This window comes from Puntigrus tetrazona, chromosome 17 (genome assembly GCF_018831695.1).
Source record: "Puntigrus tetrazona isolate hp1 chromosome 17, ASM1883169v1, whole genome shotgun sequence".
Lineage (NCBI taxonomy): Eukaryota > Metazoa > Chordata > Actinopteri > Cypriniformes > Cyprinidae > Puntigrus > Puntigrus tetrazona.
The window spans coordinates 8316873-8340435 of record NC_056715.1 but is presented as its reverse complement, the minus strand read 5'-3'; the positions used below and the strand labels follow the sequence as shown (position 1 = coordinate 8340435).

Sequence of the window (23563 nt, the reverse complement as noted above, 5' to 3'; positions counted from 1 at the left end):
GGATAATGCAGTCTTGAGTTGTCGTTCTAGCAGGTTCTCTTTTCGTATCAGTGCTAATATTATTTATCAATCATGTAAAGTATGTTGTTTTTGCAAGACGAAGAAGATCATTGGTGAGAAACGAGCATTATGTCTTTTTAAACATTTATTTTCTATTGCGGTCACACACACACACACACACACATTACCTTCAGAGCTCTAAAGCTGATGTAAAACCTAACCACCAGACCAATCACTGGATATAAAACCATTAACTCGACCTCGTAGTTGATATAGTTTAAACACAAACAAGACATACCAGTCTGAAGGCACACACTGACATTGGCACATACACTAATTTCTGATAAAACAATTTGAAAATAAATTACATAATACTCTTGACCCTTACTGAGTAAACGGGTAAAAAAAACAACAACATCGAGGTTAAAGGACACTGCTGCAACCCAAACACTGGCAGCACATTTACCAATCCTATTACATTTTGCATTAAAAAAATTTGAGCTTGTTTTAGTGTTACTATTAGATGAGTTATGCAGTTCAACTGCAGTTGTTATGATAGGACATTGGGAGCAGGACACCGTTCCTCACATCCAACACAAACATCCTTCAGTTGTGCAGATATTTAACGCTGAGCTAACAAGATTTTTCTCAGAGGCTGGTTCTGTTTTGTTAAACTGATTGTAGCTCCAGAAATATCTATGACTTTATTTTCCTGGATGCATCCCTCAGTACAATGCCAAGAAAATAAAGAAGAATTAAGCTATACTGAAGACTTATTTCTAAACCGCTTTATGTGTACTAGTTAGATAATTAACTTTAAAACCGATCATTTCAGCTCATATGAAAATGCCTGATACAATCTACTTGTTGACAAAGGACAGGAATTATACGTTTTTAAAACTAGATTAAGCTTCATTTAGCACATGAAGAATACGGTCCATGGTACAATAAGACTGAACTCTGTTTCTCGAAAACACATTTAAAGCTACACTTGCCATCAAATGGTGTTTGCAGCAGGTTGTCTGATTTTAAGGCATAGAATGCATCTTTATTTAATAATAATAGAAATAAATAAAAAGACCTGCACAGACCTCCAACTTGATAATTAAGCTCATTGCCAAAATAGACATTTATAGTGTTGATAAAACCCCAGTAATTTCATATATGGCTTTAAGATTTAATGAGCTCAATTTAAGGCCATGCTTCACTTCACAGCCGGTTCAGTTCTTAAAAAGATCAATAACACATTTGCTAGAAGCAAAAAAAGCAGAAAAATGGTAAAGAGCAGTATTGAGGCGTTCTTTACAAATGAACGTATTAGCATTCCAGCACATTCAAAGGACTTACTAAAATATATAAATATATATATATATATATATATACTATATACACTTTAAAAGCAAAATATAATATAAAGTACCTAAAGTATCTGGATGCTTTACAGCAATAATTTACTTGAACTGAACTGAAACAGTTTGTCACCGTATGTAATCAAAATTTATCTGTGGCTCATCTTTGATAGTACAGTACATCATTTTTAGCTGACATCACGCAAGTCACACAAACAGACCGTGACAGGAGGAATTGTTGACATTCTGCTTGATTATCTGATGCTGCCAGACCTTTTGCTTTTTCGAAAACCTCCTCTCAAAGATACGAAATGAAAGCAACAGCAATGGAGTCATATAATGTACCAGATTTAAAGAAATCCATCCCAAACGTAAAACGTAAAATTCAAGTTTTAATTGACCTAAAATGTTCTTCAGCTGTTCTCTATAATAGTTTGAACTGATTATGATACGTATAGCAACATTTTAAGGCCCATTTCAAGGTAAGTTCTGACTCAAATACAATGACATTTACGTCTATGAAAAGACTAACAGGACCGATAGATACATATATGAGACCACACTTTCCTACCACCACAGACAAACGATAAATATATCCAGTACATATCTGTCCATTAAGTCATACTGAATGAATCTGATCCTGACCCTCTCTGACTTTCAAATGAGAAAAAATAAATATTGTTTCGCTGAATAAAATCAATGTTTATAGTTAACGTTTTCCTTTTATCCTCACTCAAATCACACAAATGTTATCCATATCGATAAGGCTGTTGGTTAGATATTTCACCTCTCCCACATTGAGAACAAACAGCAACGAGAACAACTTTGGTTTGCTTCAGAAGAACATGACCATCACGACCACAGGACAGTGTGGGACAGATATGGGACATTCTCACCAATTAGCGTTGTGGTTTTCTTTCTGTTGTTTTCCTCTTTCATACAACAAAATAGATACTCTGGGTGACATACATGGCTGAGGGCTTTGATGAGGCTTATTCTGGGCTCTCTGGATCAAAATCGTCACCCATTTGGTAGCTGGAGCCCTGGGTGGAATAGGAACGGGTCTTCATTGAGCAGTTAGAGTCCATCAGAATGGCCTGAGAAAGACACAGAAATAGGAAACCATTATTGTTGTACAGGACACAACAATTATATTTATCTAGAGTGATCTTATGCCACATGCAAACCACAAGCAAATATACTTTGTGTTTATATGGCATTTAAACAATAACCATGTAGTGTACGCAGGAAACAATGTAGCACACAATCTGATGTTGATTATCAATTTGTTTTGCACAAAAGATTGTGGAAAAGATTGACATGAAAGAGCAGCAGTGTACAGACGGAAAAATGTTTTAACATCATTCTGGAATCACAAATTCTTATTTTGTAAACGTTTAATATACAAGGCTAATAAACCTCTGTAAACGTGCAGTTATGAAAGACCAGCAGCGACAACAACATCACAAAGCAGTCAGTGATTCATTTATTAAATTAAACAAAATTCAAATGTAAAAGAACACCTTTCAAATGGATAAACTGTTAAAAATGTATTTATAAACAAATATTCAAATACAAATGTAATTTATTCATAAGATAAATTAAATTATTATATTTATAAATGATATGTTATTTTATATAAAACAACAACAAAAATCCCTTTTAAAATTTACTAATGAATAAATTCTGAATAAAACTGATAAATTATACTATTTAAATTCATGTTTGGAATGTTAGCTATCTCTGTGGTAATTTATTTTGGAATCTGTTCTAGTTTTCGAGTGTTTTTATGGTTTATTTATTTTTATTAAATAGTTTAAAGATTATTATTAGATCAGCTACTGCTACTGCTACTGCTACTGCCAGAAACTTTTTTTTCAGAAAACGACAAATAAAAAGTATTTAATAGATCTAAACCGTCTATATTAACAATTAGATTTCACACCCAATGGAAGCATTTGTGATATCAACGGTTATGGGCGGAGCTAATCTCACTAGCAGATCAGAAATGTTGGGTTTAGTGCTCTGTGATTGTATGAGGTTTGATAAAGACGTACAGATCTGGCTTGTGTGTGTGCGTGTGTGTGTGCACGTTAGTGCTCTTCAGGAACAGTGTAGTGCTCCTCTTGAGAAAGAAAGACTGTGATGCTTGGCTTTGATCATGCAGCATTTGAGGGCAAACGCACGAGTCTGTTCAGATCAACATCACTCTTTGATCTTAGCTTAAGGGCATCCTGCGCAGTTTTTATTTGTAGCTATTATGTAACATAATGCCCTATTGCTGTCATATTCTATCATGTCAGTGACTTGAAGTTAGAGATGAAATCAAAATGAAAGCATGAGAGAATGGCAGGTGGAGAGTGAACCTATGGTTATTATTGGAATAATAAACAAGATAATAATGAAAGGAATATGGAGTCAGGATACATGCTTCTTTCATTTTGCACCAAATTGCATATGTATAAAATGTATAAAATCAAGTCCCTACAAATCTGTTTATTCAATATCCTGTCGCACTTTAGGAGCGAAACAGATTTCAAATGAACATTACTTGGGATTATAAATATATACATGTGATCTGTAACATTGCATTAATATTTGTGTTTGAGAGTGAGTAGACTGGTGTGAATGTAATGTATGCTGAATTGAAGGATGGCTATGTTGTGGGGTCTGACCATCTTTTCCTCGTTGGCGGGAGGATTTCGCAGGAAGAAACAGAGAGGAGCAAACAGGATGTCTACCACACCAATGATGGTCATGAGCCAGGGGAAGCCGATGCTCCTCGCGATCGCCCCGCCTGCTGACGGACCTAAACAACACACACATCAGTGTTAAATGCTAGTGTTGAATGTTAAACTTCCGGGTAGAAATTCAAATGAATTCATGAAAATTTCTAACGGTAACTTACCAAATGCAAAGCCCATGCAGAAGGCGACATCAGCAATGGCGTACACACTACCGTACACAGACACGTGCCTCAGATCTACCAGGTAACCCATGATGGGCATCATGGAGGAGTCCACCATACCTGCGGACCACAAAATATGCTTTGTTTCAGAAAGTGAAAATACTTTGTTTACTTCTCATCACACTTTTTAATAAGTATATTGCTCTAAATTGAACCTGTTTTATAAGTAATGAGCTTTACACTGTTATTGAACTGAACTAAATCAGCTCAATTTGACGTTAGTACAATAACATTTTAAGTTAACCAACTCTTACACAAATAAAGAAGCAAAGCTCACCTATTGCAAATCCAACTCCAAAGTTGGGAACAATGAGTCCATATATGTCTTTTGCGAGAGGCACCTGTTGGACAAATTAAAGGCTAATAACAGGAAGCTTTTCGCATATATATCTTATTAATTATTATGTGAAAACACCAAACATTATATAGAACGGAACACTGTTTGTGTTCCTTTTCATAACCTTTTTAACCCTGATGTTCTTTCCATAAGAAAATATCCAAATGTGTACTTGACTCTCATCTGAACTTGTTTTCCAGTCTAATCTGATAAGCATCTATAAGAGAACAGACCGTCTTCCTGCTTAAGCAGGATACATCCAGGGCAAAGAGAGTCAGAGCTATAATTTCAAAACAAACTTTCTTTCCGGTCCTCAACTACGCTAGCGGGCAACGAAACATCTTAGCCCTCTATGAGCCACAACAGTATTGAAATGACAAGAAAATGTGTTTCAAATATTTATAGGTATGGTGTGCTCTCTGAGAGAAGTTAATCTTTAACAGGGATTCAGTCTAAAAGAACTTACACAGAGAATGCTGATTCCAACCAGAAGCATCCCTATAAGTGAGCATAGCCATCTACAGAGAGAGAAGGAGGGACAGAAAAAAATTGAAGATGAGGCCAATAAATGTGTGCTGTTCTGAAACAGAGGTTGCTGGGTACTAAGACATTCAGTAATAAACCTGGGTCACAAAGCTCAAACTACAGCTCCAGTTCTAATAGAGATGCATAAAGTTTGTAAAATGTCACAGTGTAATTCTAAAGGCCCTGCTGAGTTTTTCCACTGAAAATTCAAATGCTTTTCTTAGAAACATCTCCAGGCATTAGAATGTCACATGTGACACGGAGATGCAGAAAAACGTACATCCATGGTCCAAAATTAACACCAAGTTTGGCCTGTGACTTTATTAGAAAATGTACCATAAAACCTTGTCGATATGTTAAATTGTATAAAATTATAGTTGGACCCTATATGGCTCATGGAAGTGAACCTTTTGGGGATTTTGAGTACAGTTAAATGCTTTTATTAGTTTTGTCTTTCATTCTGCAAAGTTGGATCAAATGAATCTAAATTAAAAAGTATCAATGTGATAGTAAAGACGTTTTATAATATGACAGAAGATTTCTCTTTTACATAAATTCTGTTCTACTGAACTTTCTATTCAAAGAATCCTGGGAAAAAATATCAGGTCTGCACCAAAGTATTAAGCAGCAAACAGTTTTTTTTCCAACATTAATAAAAGTCTTACTTAAACAGCAAATCGGCATATTAGAATGATTTCTATCTAATAAATATATTTAATTTCAATAAAAAAAAGTACTGTAAGAAATATTAATAGCAAATTATATTCACATTGGCATTTTGGACCCTGCAGACGTAACATATTCTAAAAATGGGAAACATATGCCGCTTATAAGAGCTTATAGTTCATTAAAAACAGTGTGTATAGTTTAAACAAACAAACAAATAGCATGCTGCTGAGACAGATTTTTAAAAACACAATTACAAAACCTGGCGACAGAAACTCATTTAGAGCTGTTTCAAAACAGAGGAAGCTGATAGTGAAGCGGAGGAAGATAAGGCAAGAGAAGTAGGGAAAAAAACACATTAATTTCCCTCTCCTACCTCCCCATTTTGTGAGCCAAAACGGCAAAGATGTTGGTCCCTATTAGATATGAGATGCTGGCTGGCACGAACGCAACCCCTAAAAGGAGAGAAGAGAGAGAGAGAGAGAGGGGAGAGCTTAGATAAGACGACACAATATCAGTTTGATCTCAAAGCTGCTGTTCGTCTCACAGACGCTGTTATGAAGCTGCTTCTCTCATTCTCCCGCTCCTTCTCTTTCATTAGCTCTCTTGCTTTCCTTTGCCTGCCAATGACACCTCAATATCCTGCCAGACCAAAGACACTCCCTTTCCCGCCCTCACACTCTCCCTGTTTCTCTGCTTTCCTTTCTCTCTTTTTCTCTTTATTATCTGTCAAAGCTTTGTAAACAACAGGAAAACCGCAGAGAAACCCAGAAGAAATTAACTGTTCAAATTGTATTTTACAGTCTGGAGTGTTCTGTGTGGAAATTAATACTACTGTAAATGTGCTCTTTTTTTTTATATAAAGAAAAAAAATAGTAAGAAAGAAAAAAGATTTCTTCCTAAAATGCTCATACAATTTAATTCTCATCATAATAAAAGAAATTCATTCTCATTACTACAATGCAAAAAAAAAAAAAAACTGTCATTCTAATTGATACAATAAAAGTCATCTAGTTCATTTTATAGTATTTAAAATCAACATGAATTACATTCAGTAAAAGAAATACTAATATGATGTTTACTTTTAAATTGTGCTTTACAAATATATTTTACAATTTAAATCATACACCGTTTTTACATTACAGCAGTTTCAGAAATGAGCTCCATAAGGGAACTTCAGGTGGTTGTGAGCTAATAATTAATTAATTGAATAACAAAAAGGTAAAAATGTAAATAAATAAATAATACTATTAAAAAAACTGTATATTTATTTTAAAATATATATTTGTTCTTTGTGCAAAATATTTGCTATAAATACAACCTGGTTATTTTAATGATATTTACTTTAGCTTTTTATTAATATTCAAATTCTTTAGCTTGTGTCCCTAATGTAGCACGAATATACTAACAAATAAAACACACATTTGCTGTTTCTTTCACTTTGTCCATAATTGATCATTGTAATTGTCCATAACAAATTCATTGTAATTTTTTATATCTTGCCCACAGTAACCATTTATCTGGAAAGATGGGAATTGAACAAATGTGTAAGTGTGCACATTAACAAGGAGCGTTTTCTCCAACCTAGCTGCCATTTTCTGGGACACATAGTCTCCATCATCCAGATGGGCAGAGCTGGCTCCAGCATAGCAATGGCCATGTTAGCAAAACAAATGGAACCTGAAAAAGAAAATGAGGAGGTTAAGTGGATTCATCCTCTGAAGAATTCTGTCTTTCTGTCCATCTCTCCCCCTCCCTCAACGCCCCTTCTTTTCCTTTCTCAGATATAATAAGCAGCATCATCTTGCCCCTGCACCCAGACCAGTGTAATTGGAGAGGAGGGGAGGCAGAGACAAACACAGATGTGTTTCTTGACCACTTCAATCTCTTTCTCACATATACACACACACTTTCCTTATCCCTCTCTCACAGACAGATGACCTTCTTAAACGTGTCACGCCCTCTGAAGCACATCTAATGCCACAAATAATTTTATTTAATTTTATTCAGAAACACACATTTCTGAATCCCTTTAAAAAAGTCAGCACATTTATTTTTGATAAAGCAGAAGGAACAAACAGTTAATTTGCGTCGGTCTGACCTGCTGCTATGAGGATGTATGGATCCTTCATGAGGGTAATTAGTGAAGTTCCTTTTTGGCTCTGGGAAAAAAAAAATCAAACACAAGTGCATTAATATCAGTGTTTTTGTATTTGTAAACAATTTAACCTTCACATAAATGCTACAGTGAGATGCCCATGCCAATAAAAATGTATTATATACTTGGGACATTGTTTTGTGTCACTTAGTAATCCGTGTATTTCTGTAGGAAAAAATAATTTTGAATTTTTTTTTATGCAGCGTGTAACAAAGCTCTAAGTAAACGGAAACATTCTGCAAACATTAAATCTGGAAGTTCACTGTGAATAAAGCTATTTTCTCTTAAAAGGAGACGACTCCCAAGCTGTTTAATGTCGATGTCAAAATTAAAGATTAGCATATTGCATATAATAAAAAATAAATATTATTAAAAAATGTGTTTTTTGACCTTGCTTGCATGTCAACCTGTTGCTTGGGACTCCCAAAATATGAACTTTTCATAACCCCTAATAGGAGAACTTTAAAAGAATTTTTCAATACTATTTTTGCTTTACCTGAAATTAAGACCACAACTTTCTGTTTTTTCTTAAATCCAAATTTTACATCAGGATATAATAAGGCATTTATTTATTTATTTGATTCAGGATTTTATCTCATTCCATTAACAATCCTGGCCTCAATCAGGTCAGGGATGTACGTCAGGGTATATAATTCCATTTGAGAAATCTTGCCCTAGTCACCACAGCGGTTCCCATGGAGATGGGCTCCTTGAGATTCAGACAAGACAATATATATAATGCCCCGTACTCAGTCCGTTCCCTTTATGACACCTCTAAGCGTTCAGTAAAAAGAAGATCACAAACAACTTTGTGAGTGACAAAATATACCAGTCTTAACTCTCCATATTGTTGTGGGAATTGTGGCATCTCTAGTGCAAATACCCAGGCTACCTTTCTTGAAGGGACTGAAAGATTTCAGAAATATTCTTTATTTTTAACTTTCGGTATGATTGTTTTGCTATGAATAAAGCATATTAGTTAACGAAGTATTAATTAATGATATCTATACAGTTTATGATGTTAAAATAGTACTTCGATAACAGCATAATACTTGAGTAAGCCATTTGTTGGCTGATTGGAAACCTTGCTCTGGGTTTTATCTAAGCATCCTAGCAACAACACTGATGTATTTTCTTCATCCAACCAATAGCAGACAATAAGACTGTATAGGTAACCCATTTGAAAACAATCATTCTTTAACATTTTTTAAACAAGTCATAACAGCGTTTTGCAAGAAATGCCTGGATTGATACACACTTTTTTTTTGGAGCAGTCACCAGGCAACGACTGACAATTACCCCCTTATTAAATCAGCACTTCTTTATACCCCTTTACTGCACGTGTTGCTCCTCTGCGGACATGTCATCCCACTCAAAACACCCTGTCACATTCAATGATACTGTCCTAAACAGGTTAATTAATTCTGCGAATGGTCTCATCGACCCCCAAACAATTAGTCGTCACTCACTGCCATTGTTTCTTATAATCCTTTTGGATATTGACACTCAAAGGAGAAGGATCTGTCTGAATATAACTATGACCTAAAGTGTCCGAGCATTAATGATTTGATTGATTACTGATTTGAGATGACAGTTCTGGTCTTAACTGTGGTATAATGTCAATTTAACCAATGTCTCTGATGCTTAAAATATGATCTTCATGTCATAGAACTGAACAAGTTTGAGCTTTTAGTCTTTGTATATTAAATCTTAGCTGGCAGAAATTACAGCCTTAAAGTAAAAGTACACCTTTGTTTTCAAAATATTTATAGCTACATTAACATGTTATTAAATCACGACGATTTACAAAAAAAAAGAAATCTCAGTATGAAGAACTTATACTAACCCACCTTTTTTATTTTGTAGAATAAAAAGGTTCTTCATTGAACCATAAATTCCAATAAAGAACATTTATTTTTAAGAGCACAGCAACATTTCCCCTTTATTTTTTTTAAGATTATTTATTGCTGGACAATACTGGGTTAAATGCTTCATTCCTCATAAAAGATGACAAAATCTCACAGATAACCCACGAGGAGCTACATAAATACATACTGTCTGTAGGGGCACTCGGGGTCTCTGTAGTAACTGATACCCATCAACCCCATTGATCAAAGTCTGACATGCTTTGATTGGATCAGCCACTCCACTGTACATTTCCTATTACTGTGACACAAACAAAAGCATGTTTCCAAATACACTGTCCCTCTACACATCTCTACAAACATGCTCTACAATCTATGCAAACATACACTGTAATCCATATAAACATATTTTCAATCCCAAATACATATTGAGGTTTAAAAGTACCCAATGCAAGACTCAAACTCCCCTGTCAAATCATTCTAGTCCTGTTACTGATAAGAGTAGACCAATCACAGTACGAAACACAAATCATCCCTAAAGCTTCTCTCAGTTTTTGCCCACAAGAGGAATACCAAGTTTCTTGAAGTTACAATTACAAAATTACAAAAATGAGCAAAGCAATTACAAAAATGAGTCCAAATCATGATTAATAGATGGTGCAAATCTTTTGCTAGGTCATAGTAAGCCTGTCGCTCAGGATATTAGACCAAATAATTCACATTTTAAATCCCAAATATCAGTGGAGCTATAAAACCCAAGTATTGACACCTAAATGCACCTTCTTTGTCAAAATGCTCACACAAGCTTCAAAAGCATAGCTTGCCCTTTAGGTGAGCGTTTGCCTAACATATACATCATAATTAAACCAAACCCCCGAAATATTCAGATCCGATCACAAAAGAAGGTACTGTACTAACCTCTGGTTCGACCTTTGAAGGCTGAAGCACAAATAGCTGCAAAGCTGCTCATGAAAATAAGAAAAGAAACACATCAGATAGACAACCAGTCTTGTTCAGCATTAGAAATTCAGTTATAATGAGTTTCTATCACTAGAATTCAATTCCATATTTGTATCACAATAACATGCAGCTTTGCTACTGAATATGTGATTTTCATTGTTTTGATTGGAAAAAATGTTTGCAAGCTTAAAAAACAGAGATTGATGAACTCACTCACCTCCATCAAGCACCGCCAGCACCGCCAGGATAAGGAAAGGAGCTGTCTTACCGACAAACTCATACATGACACTTCCAAATGGAGGACCAACTGCACAAAACAAACAGTATATACAGTATATACTACATACTGCTTAATGCAAGCACTGCACCTCAAAGTATCTTCACTTTGAAAACTATTGACGATGAAAATATGCTTTGAATAAACCCAGGCCACAGATCCAATACTAATTGCCCTGCAGAGCGTTCATATAACCAATGTTACCAAACCACACAATAAACTGCCCTGCAACAACAAACCATTTCAAGTCTCAGGCTATGCAGATGAATACAGTCTCATAGGTTTTAACTGAAATTATTGTGTGCAATTTTTATGCTGCTCTTTGCTTGATTAACAAGTACAGTATTTGTGCACTTTAATGACGACAATGTAATCACTTAGACTTACACACAAGATAGCTCTTATCCGGTAGATCAATTTTATTTTAATACTTTACTTGCCATTATGAATAAAATAATGGACTATCAAGGATTAAACATCCTGCACCAGTGGTTAAAGCATGACATCATTAACGGGAAGCAGTAGGTTCAGGCCCCACTCTGGGCATTTCTTCTGACCGCTACTCTTGGGCTTTAAACATGCCACTTAAAAGTTATGTCCCAATGTTAAACTCCAAGGCACTTAATTCATAACCACCCAACTTAACGTTTCTCTCTTGGCTTGGTATGTGTTTCAAGGGGTACGGGTAAAATTATGATTCAAGTTCTCCAATGTACCTGTGCAAACCAAAGTTTGCAGATCAGAATATTAAAAGATATCCTAAACATACAGTACACACCCAAAACTCCCATGGCTAGTCCTCCCAGGGCAATTCCTATAGCATTTCCTCTTTCCTCATCATCCGTGTAAACACTCGCCAGCATCCCCATACCTGCGTAACGACAGATGGAAGTTACAGAGGTTAATGATTTTTTTTCTTGTCTGTATTATTACATTAGTATGTCTGCTTATATTAGAAATTTGTGCAATCTAATAGATGTCTTTAGCATTTTTAGCATACATCATTGTGACATCACCAAAACAGCTTTTAGAGGTATAAATTGAATTCAGTGTGTTCAAGTTCTTTCGACATTTATTTCTCACAATATTAGCAATAAACCAAAAAATAAACTCAATATTTTTTTTTTTTTACAATATAATAAATAAACAGTTTCAAGAGCTAGTTGTGTAATCTAGATCCAAGGAAGTATACATCTACGAAGGGGGACAGGGTGCATTTTACACAAGCACACCACATTAACAGTGGCTTTATGCATGCAGAATTCTGAGGACATCAAAGTCAAATGTGTTTTAGCGCACTCAGGTTTACAAATTGCGCACTAAATAAACATTAAACTGCAGCCTTTGACAGCATCCTTTTGTATTCTAATGTAACGTTGCACAAGATCTGTTACCTGCCACAGAAGAACAGGAAGAGCCAACACCTTGTAGAGATCTGGCCAAAAACAGCAATGTATAGCTCGATGAAAACGCAAACACTTCACACAGAGCAAAACGCAGACAGGAGAAAAAGAAAAAGTAGACATATTTATCACAGAAATACACCCAGCAGATCATTTGTAGGTAAATCTTACAGTGTTTAACTATAGGTCATTTTCATAAGGACACGTATAAATGAAAGTAATGTTTTAGAACATTTTGACTCTTTATTTACTCACTTAGGGTTGACACGAACATGATGCAGAAACCAGCAAACATTGGGATCTGGTATCCTATTCTGAAATTATAAATATGGAACTTCTTGAACCTCCTGCACCAACATTTTCCATTTGACCACAAACATTTAACTTGCAGTGCTGCCATCGCTCAGAAATAATAATCATAAGATCATATAAACAATGCGTTTGTTGTTTAGTTTCTACTTTTTCCTGTGAGTTATGCTTAGTGCATTACTAAAAGTGATGTGCATTGCTACAAAAATATTTGAACAGACTGATCTTAAGATTTTGCCATGCATAGTGTGATTTGTTCAATGCAGCGGTGCTGAATTAAACCGGACTGGCCGACACTCTGCATGTAGAGGGATAAAGACGCATGCACGAGTGATCACACTGCGGCTGATCACTCAACAGACAGAGGCAGAAAGAGAATTGCACTGCAATATTCGAATTACTTACACTCCATTTACACTCGCTGCATGCACAAACATATCATGCTCCTTTTGAGAGAAATGCTAGTCGCTGTACTTTCAAAGGTAAATGTGTCATTTGCCTTAACCCACCTGTTAGTTAGAGGCCCTATGAAGGGGTTGGTAATTAATTGTACTGTTGCTTTAGAGGCAAACAACAGACCCACTTTCACATTCTCATTCAGAAGCTGGTCATCTGCTTTGGGGCAGTCTGATTTATTTTGAGGGGGCATCACAGTAGTGGGGGCCGGGGTCATTGGGCTAGCCGTGCTCATCTGTGGGCTGAAGCCGGTCAGACGTGTTGTGTTATCGTACAGAGACACGATGCTCTGAAAGGTGCCAGATGGGGCCAGCGGGGACATTGAGTGATTTCGGACCGACTGAGCGGCCTCATCATCCACTGAGTACAGGTAGCTTGGAATAATAGGCACTGCGGAGTGGAAAGAGAATAGATAATAATAGCATCGAGACAGGGAGATCGATATTGTTCATTTGTACATACGTGATTATACACACTTATACTTTCACACTGAGCAAGCTTTTTCCTACACTCAAAACGTAACATTCAGAAAATTAGTTTTAGAATCAGTGTTTACCAATAATTTTTCCAGAAATACAAACCCGACGTTCAAAGATTTATCTAACTGTTTAACACCACATTTGACCTTTCAAGTGAACAATTGACATTATCATGCGTAAATAACCCGCGGGGACGCCGCGCGCGATAACGCTAAAAGCCTCTTCATTCAACACCCGAGCCGAAGAACCACGCTTGGTTCCATCTGTATGTAAACACGGGCCATATTCATCGCGTGTAATATTTTTCCAGCTTAATTGTCGTGGCCGTTTCTTGGCTCGCGGACGTGAGAACAAACACAGACGGTTTAGCGCGAGACTAGAGCGCGCGCGCGCGCGCGTCGACGGAGCTCGGGCAGCCTTCGAGGACGCGATACTTTAATTCAGATCAACAGATAACCTACTGGAGTTTAAACAGGGAATCAGTCCTTAAAGAGAGTTAAAGGTTTCTTACTACCTTAGACATATTAGTCATTTTACTTTTAATGCTTGTGAAGTTTTGGAAATAATTAAAATCGAACATTCAATTTAATTAATTAACCGCTTTAAATCGATTATTGATTAAATAAGTCATTATAACGTATGTGCAAAAACATTACTTCCAATGCTTGTTTCGTTTATTTTAATCATAACTTTTGTATACACTTAGCAAACGTTTGTGTTTGGTATGAATTCACGTTGTTTCAATGCATACATAATGTAAATATGAAAATATATGAAATCGTACGTTTTGGGAATATTATATGCGTTTATAAGGCGCGTTTGCGTGAAGAGTTTATCATTGGTAGCTGAGAGATATGTGCTCTCTGCATCATATGTTGCCGCACATGTAACAGGTGTGAGGAACAGTAGCTCTTACCGACCACCGTCAACAGCATGTTGTCCAACAGCAAAGCGATGAAAACGATCAACAGAATCAGCCTCCGGGACTGTCTTTCTTCTCTTAGCCATGTTAATAAACTAAAATCTCTAAGAGCATCAAATAGTCCCATTTTATTACAATCCAATTGCCAAAGAGCGAGTGAAAAAGATCCTGCAATAGAACAAAAAAACAAAACAAAAAAACGGACTGTGAAAGAATATCTAAACAGAATAAAATGTTATTATTAACACCACGCATAAAGAAATTTAAAAAGCATGATTACGAATAGAGAGGAATATGTGAAATATTACAGTAAATGTGCACTTTTATGTTTACAAATATATGCACCGAAGCTCTCTGAAAATAATAAACTATCAGCAATAGTGATTTTTAGTAAAAAAAAAAAAATGCAATAAATAATGCAGCCGGTGTGTTTTTGATTCTTACCTTATGAGCAGGTTTGCATCGCGCGTTGCTGTCGGATCCCGGGTGAAAGGCACGCCGCACGCGGAGCGCTTTAGTTGCTTGACTGCTGTTTGACGTCACGCTGTTTCACAGAGGACTCGAGTGGGGTGTGCTGTGACACGGGCGAGTGAACCGTCACACTAAAACGAGCGAGGCAGGAGCACCTTGTTCGCTGCCTTTGTTCTTATTCACAAACGCGTGCAGCCACCACATCATTTAACATAAATAACAGGTTATCATTTCCGCAGCAGTGCAAGTCGTACGTGTGCTTTTAAGGTCGCGATGCTGTTGTTTTAGTCAACTTGAGTAGTGTTAGGAAGTTATCTGCCGAGGGAAAGCTGCGATCACTTGTTGCGTTTAACGGCAGCGCCAGCAACGGCTTGACATCGGTGTGATATCCAAGCGTTTTAGCGCGTTTTACTCGATCGGTGAAATCAGCAGCCTCCTCTCCTTCAATATAGAGCTTTATAACAGCGCCATCTTGTGGCCAGAGAGGGAGTGAGGCGTCACTAATCAACTCGCTTTCAAGTGACTTAAAGAATATTCGAGCTATATTTTCTCCATCTGCTCAGCTGATATTTTCTAAAAACGTTTTGCCAATGTTCCCATTAAGTGGAAACTTTTCTCTGAACGTTTACCACGTTTTTAATGGTTATGCTAAAATTAAGGAAACATTTTTTGTGTGTGTAATTTTGCCAACATTATTGAAATATTACTTTTTAGAGTGATCCGACAAACAGGTTGTGCATTTAAAAATGTTAGGCAGATGGCGAACATTAAAAAAAAAAATTCATGAAGGTTGTCTTGTGAGTTTGTGCTAATGTGTTGAGAATATTGTTAAATAACAGATACCTTTGAACGAATGTCCATTTACATTGCTGAAGAAATGTTTATCATAACTTGAGAGAACCCTGGAAAAAAGTATGTGAATGTTCCCTGTTAGTTGTGTGTGCTCCTTAGGATTTAAACACACCAGATGAGAAAGGAAAAACGTGCATAGAGAGATTTTGTTAAAGTACAAACTCCTCAAATGGCACATAAAGATTTTTATTCAATTGGTTTCAAAGTGTGTGATAAGGTCATTTCACAGGCAAGATATTACAGGTGCTCAACCATATATTTCCACACTAGCTTTTGTATTAGTAAATAAATACATTTCACACACACACTAACTGCATCGATAATGAAATTGAATCACATTGCACACTTGGCATTGAATGAAAAAAAACAATACTGGTTATCAGATATATTATGAATACAAACTTGTTGCATGAACATGAATAAATAGAAGAAATGAATGGATTTGATTTCTATCAAGCTACATATCTTAAACAAAAATAAACAATGTCTCATGCAGTTTTTCTTGCATTTCATTTTTTTTGTTGAACTAGTTAACAGGAGTGTATACTTTATTCTGAGCTTCTTTCTTCTATATTTGTTTAATGCAGAAGGCCTATGGTTCATTTTCCTTCAACCCACTGTATGTCAAACTAGCAGTGATACAGATATTAAAACACGTTTCCATCTTGAGCAGAGAATGCTTCTGCTTTCCTGTAGTTTCATGTACCATTAGCAAAGCCACAAAAACCAACTGCTTTTTTCTGCCTTCAGTTACCGTCTAAGTCTTTGTGTTTTCCTACGTTGCCCATGCTAACGGACTTTATGCACCGCCTGTAAAAGCTAACGATCTGCGATTGGCCGAGTTTGAAGGCCATACTCATGATGGCCATGCCTGTGATTATAAACAAAAACGTAACCATGAAGTAATTCGGATGTTCAGGCACAATGTCACCAAAGCCAACGGTGGTCAAGGTGATGAAGGTGAAATAAAAGGCATTAAAAGACTCCATCTTTTCCCAGAATCTCAAAATTTGACTGCAGATCACCATATACGCAAACACCACCAGCAAGATGACCGGCAGAGGGACTTTAAAGTGCTCCATCTCCTGTCCGATGCCGATGAATAACTTGGAGCTGGCTTTTGTGGGTGGCATACGTTTGAGGTTTGGGCACGAGCTTGATTTTGTCAGAGAGGTTTTGAGCTTGAAGTTCTCCTTAATAATCATGCGGTTAAAGATCTCTTCGTTCTTACGTAAGGAAGTGTGTCTGAGGGATGACTGGGCTTTTATCACCTTTTGAATGTTCCTTGCTTCATGCGTCACGACATCCCGGCTGAACATATAGGTGCCGTCGGTTTCAGCACATTGAACTTGTTTTGGAGATGATGCCCTTGCATGCCTCTGAATGCACGCGCGATGTAACTTGCATTTTTTGAAGAACAGGTTGAGGCGAGTGTACGCTTTAGAAAGAAGAACAGCTAAGATATCTCCCACATCTGAGATGACTAGCAGCATGAGAGGAATGCCCACCATCGCGTACAGGATACAAGCCACCTTGCCTTCGAATGTCACCGGATACATTTGTCCATAACCTGTTATACAAGAAAAAACAGAGCAGTTTTCACAGAGTTTTCACTTTTTTCACCTATTACAGCAGTGGATGTTAGCACTGCCATCTGCTGGATGTCATTATCAGTGCATTAGTGATGCAATGTATAATAATAACCCATAATAATAATTTATTGCTTCCATAAAATGTGGCCATACATTTATTTTAGATTTTAATAGGTTACTAAGCGTGCTATATTGTATTTTATCAAGTACCTTCTCCCCAAAAGTGTGCAGGTCTTGCTGTCCCGTTTTGTCTAAGCCTCAAAGCAATCAAACATTAGGTTGTTCAACATCTTTAATTTCGCTGTCAGACGACAAATAGTTCTCATTGTTGCAACTGTTCGGGTAGGAGATAATATTTTTTTGTTTGTTTTTTCTTTAGAGCAAGTGTCAGAAAGGTTGATGTAAAAAGAATACAATACAGAAGGAAAGTAAGAGAATTTATCAGCCTCAGTTGCCTCAAAAACCAATACTCATTAAAGCTTGCAGCTGAGATAATCACAGATACGCCCTTCCTAGATAACATAATGGACACCCACAGCAATAGACTGCTGCATTTGGCGCTTTTGCATAATGCTTTTCTCCAAGAAGCCCTGAAAGATGAAAGTTTACATTCAATTAATATCTGAGCTGCGGTTACCTGCCACTTACAATTAGACTGAAGGGGATATATGTTCCACACTGTCCACAGCTCTGAATGTAAAATAATAAAGATACAACACTGAATACAGACCAAATATGTGTTGCTTCCTTGTGCTTCTGTATAGTAAATCATAATCTGATTACGAAGCCTCTCTTAAAAGAAGTCCATTAATGGTTTACTGGAAATGATTTTGCTGATTTGGGCCCTCTCTATTTCGGCACACTTCATCTTGTCTGTATCTTGCTGGCAGGACGTGTATTTAGTATGTGTCTAAAACTTGTATTTTCTATCCATGGTCTCAGTATTTTTTCAGCTAAAGTGCATGAGACGAAACTTGTTTCGAAGATTGTTTTATTGCAGAAACAAATGCACGTTTAAACTATACACTAAGTATTACAGCCAGTTCCACTCACTTAAAGGGTTAGTCCACCCCAAAATGAAATGTTTTCACTAATCACGACCCCCAAACTTCTTTGCATTCAGAGCACAGTTTAATATATTTTGGATGAAAACCGGGAGGCTTGTGACCGTCCCATTGACTTCCAAGTAGATAACACTTTCCATCTACCATCAGTGGTTCAACCGTAATGTTATAATGCTATGAGAATACTTTATGTCTATAAAGAAAACCAAAAAATTTAAAACATCCATGTATCCGTCTGGCGCAATTTGCACAGAACAGCATGTGCATTTTGCATTCTTGAATAAAGTTGTTTTTGTTCTTTCCATGTAAAAAGTATTCTCGTAGCTTCATAGCATTATGGTGGATCCACTGATGGCAGATGGACTTTTCATGGATGTCTTTCATACTTTTATGGGCTTTGACAGTGTTCATTATTTGGCAGTCAATGGGACAGTCACAAGCCTGTCCGTTTTCGTCCAAAATATCTAAATTACGGGTTTGGAAAGACATGTGGGTAATAAGTAACTAATAAGAAAATTTTCATTTTGGGGCGGAGTAACTCTTTAACTGTACTGGGCACCAAAGTCACAAAAATACACAAAATTACATACAGCTGTCAAATTACTTTGATACTAACAATTTAAAACTTATATTAATATTTTTGTTTTCTTACAGCTGCGTCAGTCAAAACAAAACAAAACAAAAATATTGAAATTGCTTAATAATATATATTTCAGTCAGTTTTGTCTTGTCCTCGTTATCGATCAAATCCTAATTCTAAGATAAAAGCTTAGTTTGCAATGATCAGTGACTTGTATGCTAACAATCACTAAGCAAAGAAGAATTAAAGGTCCCGTGGCATGAAAATTTCCCCCAGTGACTAGAAGTGGTGATACGGGTAAACTGAGCCCTGAGTGTCCTGCTTCACCTCGGAGAAAATGAAAGCTCAAATGGCCCAATCTGGAACCTTCCCTTTACGCCATCATACTGGGAAAGGTTACCTTCCCTTTCTCTGCTGCCCACCCAGAGAATTTAACAGAGGAAACCACTCTACACTGACAAGGATGAACGATCTGACAGGATTGTTACTGAGGTGAATCAGATCTCACGGTACAGCAAGGACGCATGTATACAAATGTATACATTTAAGTTTCAGCAGCCAACAGATAAGTTATTATTCCAGCTAACGTTACAACTAGTCACTAGTCCAGCTAAAATACAATACTTTGTTTAAACTTTTCTGATAAGTGTGCAAACTCAAGCATTTTCGACAGTCGTTTCTTTGTCAGCCAATAACATCGGGTATACCATCATATTTCTAATTTGATGCTGTATTATGTCAATTGTGGCACCTAACATCACAAGAAGATAATTGACTCCTAAAGTTTTTGACCTGCAGTTACAAGTTAGTTTTGCTATTTCAATCCTAAAACTTTGAATACTGATATTTGAAATGATTTAAAAATATAAACTTTAAATGTGAAATTAAAACCGCCAATAGTCTGCGCGCAAGTCACTGTTATTAAGTGAGTCATTGCGACTGAACCAAATCATTTAGATGGTCGGATTCATTCAGGAACATCACACTGTCATGTGGCTCAGGGATGCAAAACATGTTTTGGATGTTTTTGGCGAAATAGAGCAAAAAATAGGCAACATGGTATGAAAGTCTATTAATATTAACTTCTTGTTTATTTAACTGTTGTATAAAATCAATATCACATGATTTTTCAAGACAAATTGCACTCTTCATGTGATATTAATATATAAGAAATTGTATAAATATTTTCTGCCCCTATCTTACATTTTTGGATCATTCAGAATTTTATTAGACTCAAGAACACACTCTAAATGCTAGTGTTTAAACACTCAGAACTCCTCCTGTAATGTGTACGCTAAATGAATTTTACTTTTACAATACGTACATCTGCACCTTTGTTGCTTATGATAAGGGAATTTGCAAGTTTCCGTCTGAGCAAAATTCAGCTATGACTAATAGGACCGCCTCTGATTGGTCATTGCATTCATGAGCTCAATGAAATTGTCTGTGATTGGCTGAAGAGCCACTCTGTACAGACGTGTAAAAATGACATAACATGAGCAGGCCTAGATGAATACAGCCACAGAATCTTTTCATTTCATTTTCACTAGTCTCATGTTTCAAGTATTCTAGGTGTATTGACAAACCCTTAATGCTTATAGGAGGTCCAGGACCACCCCTCCTCAATTTGAGCATTGAATATATGCTTGTTTGGCAAGTGCATAATGGTTGAGGACTATATCATCTGCATCATTTATCTCTCAGTTTAAACCTAGTTTTTGTCCATTATATGAACATGCAAGAAACACAATCTTTTCTATGTCTTTTACACCTTCCACAGAAGTTTCATCCAGTTTATACTCAAAACTCATCTGAATTTATCAGCCTCAGTTGCCTCAAAAACCAATACTCATTGCAGCTGAGATAATCACAGATACGCCCTTCCTAGATAACATAATGGACACCCACAGCAATAGACTGCTGCGTTTGGCACTTTTGCATAATGCTTTTCTCCAAGAAGCCCTGAAAGATGAAAGTTTACATTCAATTAATATCCGAGCTGTGGTTACCTGCGACTTACAATTAGACTGAAGGGAATACATGTTCCACACTGTCCACAGCTCTGAATGTAAAATAATAAAGATGCAACACTGAATACAGACCAAATATGTTTTGCTTTTGTGTGCTTCTGTATAGTAAATCATAATCTGACTACGAAGCCTCTCTTAAAAGAAGCCCATTAATGGTTTACTGGAAATGATTTTGCTGACTTGGGCCTTCTTTATATCGGCACACTTCATCTTGTCTGTATCTTGCTGGTGTATTTAGTATGTGTCTATAATTATATGAACATGCAAGAAACATCTTTTCAATGTCTTTTACGCCTTCCACAGAAGTTTCATCCAGTTTATACTCACCTGATTTAATGAAAAAAGTCAAAATTAATCCTTAACATGCTGATGGTGACACCTGTTTCTGTCTTATCATCTTTGGGCTGGTAACTGTAGGCAACCGTGCAATCTGTGTGTGTGCAGTGTGTGCACTTCAGAAAGACTACAGCCAAAGGTCAGAGCTTCTCAAGCAAATGACAAACTCAAGGGCGCACTGAATGCGACAGCACCTCGAAACAAACAGACTTAAACATCTTGCTTCAAGTTAAACCACAAGAAAACATAGAGACATAGAAACAAAACAAAAACATAGAAATATTCAAGCTTTGTAAAATAAGGCCACTCACCTACGGTTGTGAACAATGTGCAGCAGAAGAAAAGTGATTCGTAGAAGCTCCACTTCTTATACTCCTTATTATCGCGGAAATCGGTCAAAATATTTTTTATTTTACTGGACAACGGTTCCTCCGTTGAGTCGTCTAATTGATAAAACGAATAGGGGAAAAATGCTACTTAAAACGTAAGCCTAACATGAATGTAAATACATAAGTATATTAGCTAGCCCACTATAGCATGCAGTATCAAAAACAACAACGATAAAGTCATTTAAAAGCTTTGAAATAACACAAAACCTAGATGATAATAAATGATATATAAGCTCAAGGTAAGACCTGTGTGATTCTGCACTGTCTCCACCAGTTTTTGCGCCACCACACTGATGAGCTCCGGCTTACTGAACGCTTTCTTCTCAATGCGTTGAAAGATCAGCGCGCCGAAAACCGCATATAAAATGAGTGAGAAAATGAGGAAAACATGAGGAAACAAACGCCAAAAGAGTCTCGCGCATTTTCTTTTGGAGAACGACTCTCGTCCCTCTTCTAGCTCCATCCCTCAGTCTTTGAGAGAAGCGATACTGCTTCGAGGAGGTGAGACCGTCTTCTCATGGCAGTGCGGTCAGGAGGCGGATGAACACCACCCTTGCTGCAGAAGCGAACCACACATCTAAACTGCCTGTTCAATTGAACGTTTAATAACTTGCAAAAGCGCACGCACACAAAATACCTCGTTAAATCCAACTGTTTAAGAGTTGGCTTTACCAAACGGGCAGTCCACCGCGCGCGCGCTTTGGGAGCGACATGGGCAGATGTGTGGAAATATTAGCCTGAATGCCGGAGCTGTCCTTGACCTGACTGGACATTTGTCGTTCCAAAAACAAAAAGACTGTCTTTTTTTGTCCACATCGACATGCGCTAACTTAGGTGTTTTTTGTTTGTTTGTTTGTTTTTTTGGTAACATTTGTTAAGTGATGTGTAGCTAAGCCTGAAGTTTAATGGCAAATGTGACAATTAGGCCAATTTCTGTGGTTACCTTATAATATTAGTTTCCGTGCATTCAATATAAACAGCTGTACAAACTTTTACTCTTATCTTTTGCGGTTAAAAATTCACACGTGGAGGACAAACAACAAGTGTGCATAGGCTATACAGTGCACTGCTCTCAGTGATTTCGTTAGCTGTACTGATATCACTGCCTTTGCATTTTAGGTGTGGCTTTTTACTAGTATCTTAAAATGTTTGAATTATTTATGGCCACATTGCCATCCACTTATCTAATACATCTGACTCTTGTGCATTTTCAGTGTTGCACCCAGCATAGTTGCACCGGATGTTAAAGATGCGCTTTATGGGTTACAGATAGAGCATATTAACGTGCAAGGACTTAGCGTTGCACTTAAAAGGAAATGAAATGCAGCCTGACTGGAAACATTCAGCTTGCTAGACACATTTACACATTTCGTGAAAATCTGCTCTCGCTTTCACTTCAGCATCAAACCGATTCTTAAAACAGAAGCGGTGTGACTACGCTACACAACCCCTTCTTTGTATATTCCTGGCTTGCAGTGCTGTCAGAAGCTTTGACAGCTACATTATCTGGTTAATATTCCAAATGAGTAAATATTTATGCGGAAAGTCAAAGTGTTTGCCACCCACAGATTCCAG

General features: G+C 36.9%; 2 protein-coding genes across 2 annotated transcripts; both read right to left on the bottom strand.

The window, feature by feature from the left end:
- Window positions 1–127: 127 nt before the first annotated feature.
- slc18a2 (solute carrier family 18 member 2) lies at window positions 128–15279 on the bottom strand. Its single transcript, XM_043262727.1, has 16 exons — window positions 15119–15279; window positions 14669–14842; window positions 13327–13663; window positions 12764–12822; window positions 12500–12583; window positions 11884–11976; window positions 11046–11135; window positions 10787–10830; window positions 7947–8007; window positions 7430–7525; window positions 6222–6300; window positions 5121–5172; window positions 4595–4658; window positions 4258–4377; window positions 4025–4158; window positions 128–2446 (listed from the first exon to the last, which is right to left on the bottom strand). Exons 2-16 carry the CDS (start codon window positions 14799–14801, stop codon window positions 2342–2344), a joined length of 1551 nt encoding a protein of 516 aa, XP_043118662.1. The 5' UTR covers window positions 14802–14842; window positions 15119–15279; the 3' UTR covers window positions 128–2341.
- An 888-nt stretch (window positions 15280–16167) lies between these two features.
- On the bottom strand, window positions 16168–22554 carry kcnk18 (potassium channel, subfamily K, member 18). Its single transcript, XM_043262185.1, has 3 exons — window positions 22235–22554; window positions 21911–22042; window positions 16168–17567 (listed from the first exon to the last, which is right to left on the bottom strand). The coding sequence occupies exons 1-3, from the start codon at window positions 22449–22451 to the stop codon at window positions 16744–16746; spliced, it is 1173 nt and encodes a 390-aa protein (XP_043118120.1). The 5' UTR covers window positions 22452–22554; the 3' UTR covers window positions 16168–16743.
- Window positions 22555–23563: the final 1009 nt, after the last annotated feature.

Coding starts and splice junctions, on each gene's coding strand:
- slc18a2 (XM_043262727.1), bottom strand. CDS start 14,801: ATGGGACTATTTGATGCTCTTAGAGATTTTAGTTTATTAACATGGCTA. Junction 12,584..12,763: donor CATGTTCGTGTCAACCCTAA/GTGAGTAAATAA, acceptor CTCTGTGTGAAG/TGTTTGCGTTTTCATCGAGC. Junction 11,136..11,883: donor ACTAGCCATGGGAGTTTTGG/GTGTGTACTGTA, acceptor TGTTTTGTGCAG/TTGGTCCTCCATTTGGAAGT.
- kcnk18 (XM_043262185.1), bottom strand. CDS start 22,451: ATGGAGCTAGAAGAGGGACGAGAGTCGTTCTCCAAAAGAAAATGCGCG. Junction 22,043..22,234: donor GACAGTGCAGAATCACACAG/GTCTTACCTTGA, acceptor TTTATCAATTAG/ACGACTCAACGGAGGAACCG. Junction 17,568..21,910: donor CACATTGTTCACAACCGTAG/GTGAGTGGCCTT, acceptor CTTGTATAACAG/GTTATGGACAAATGTATCCG.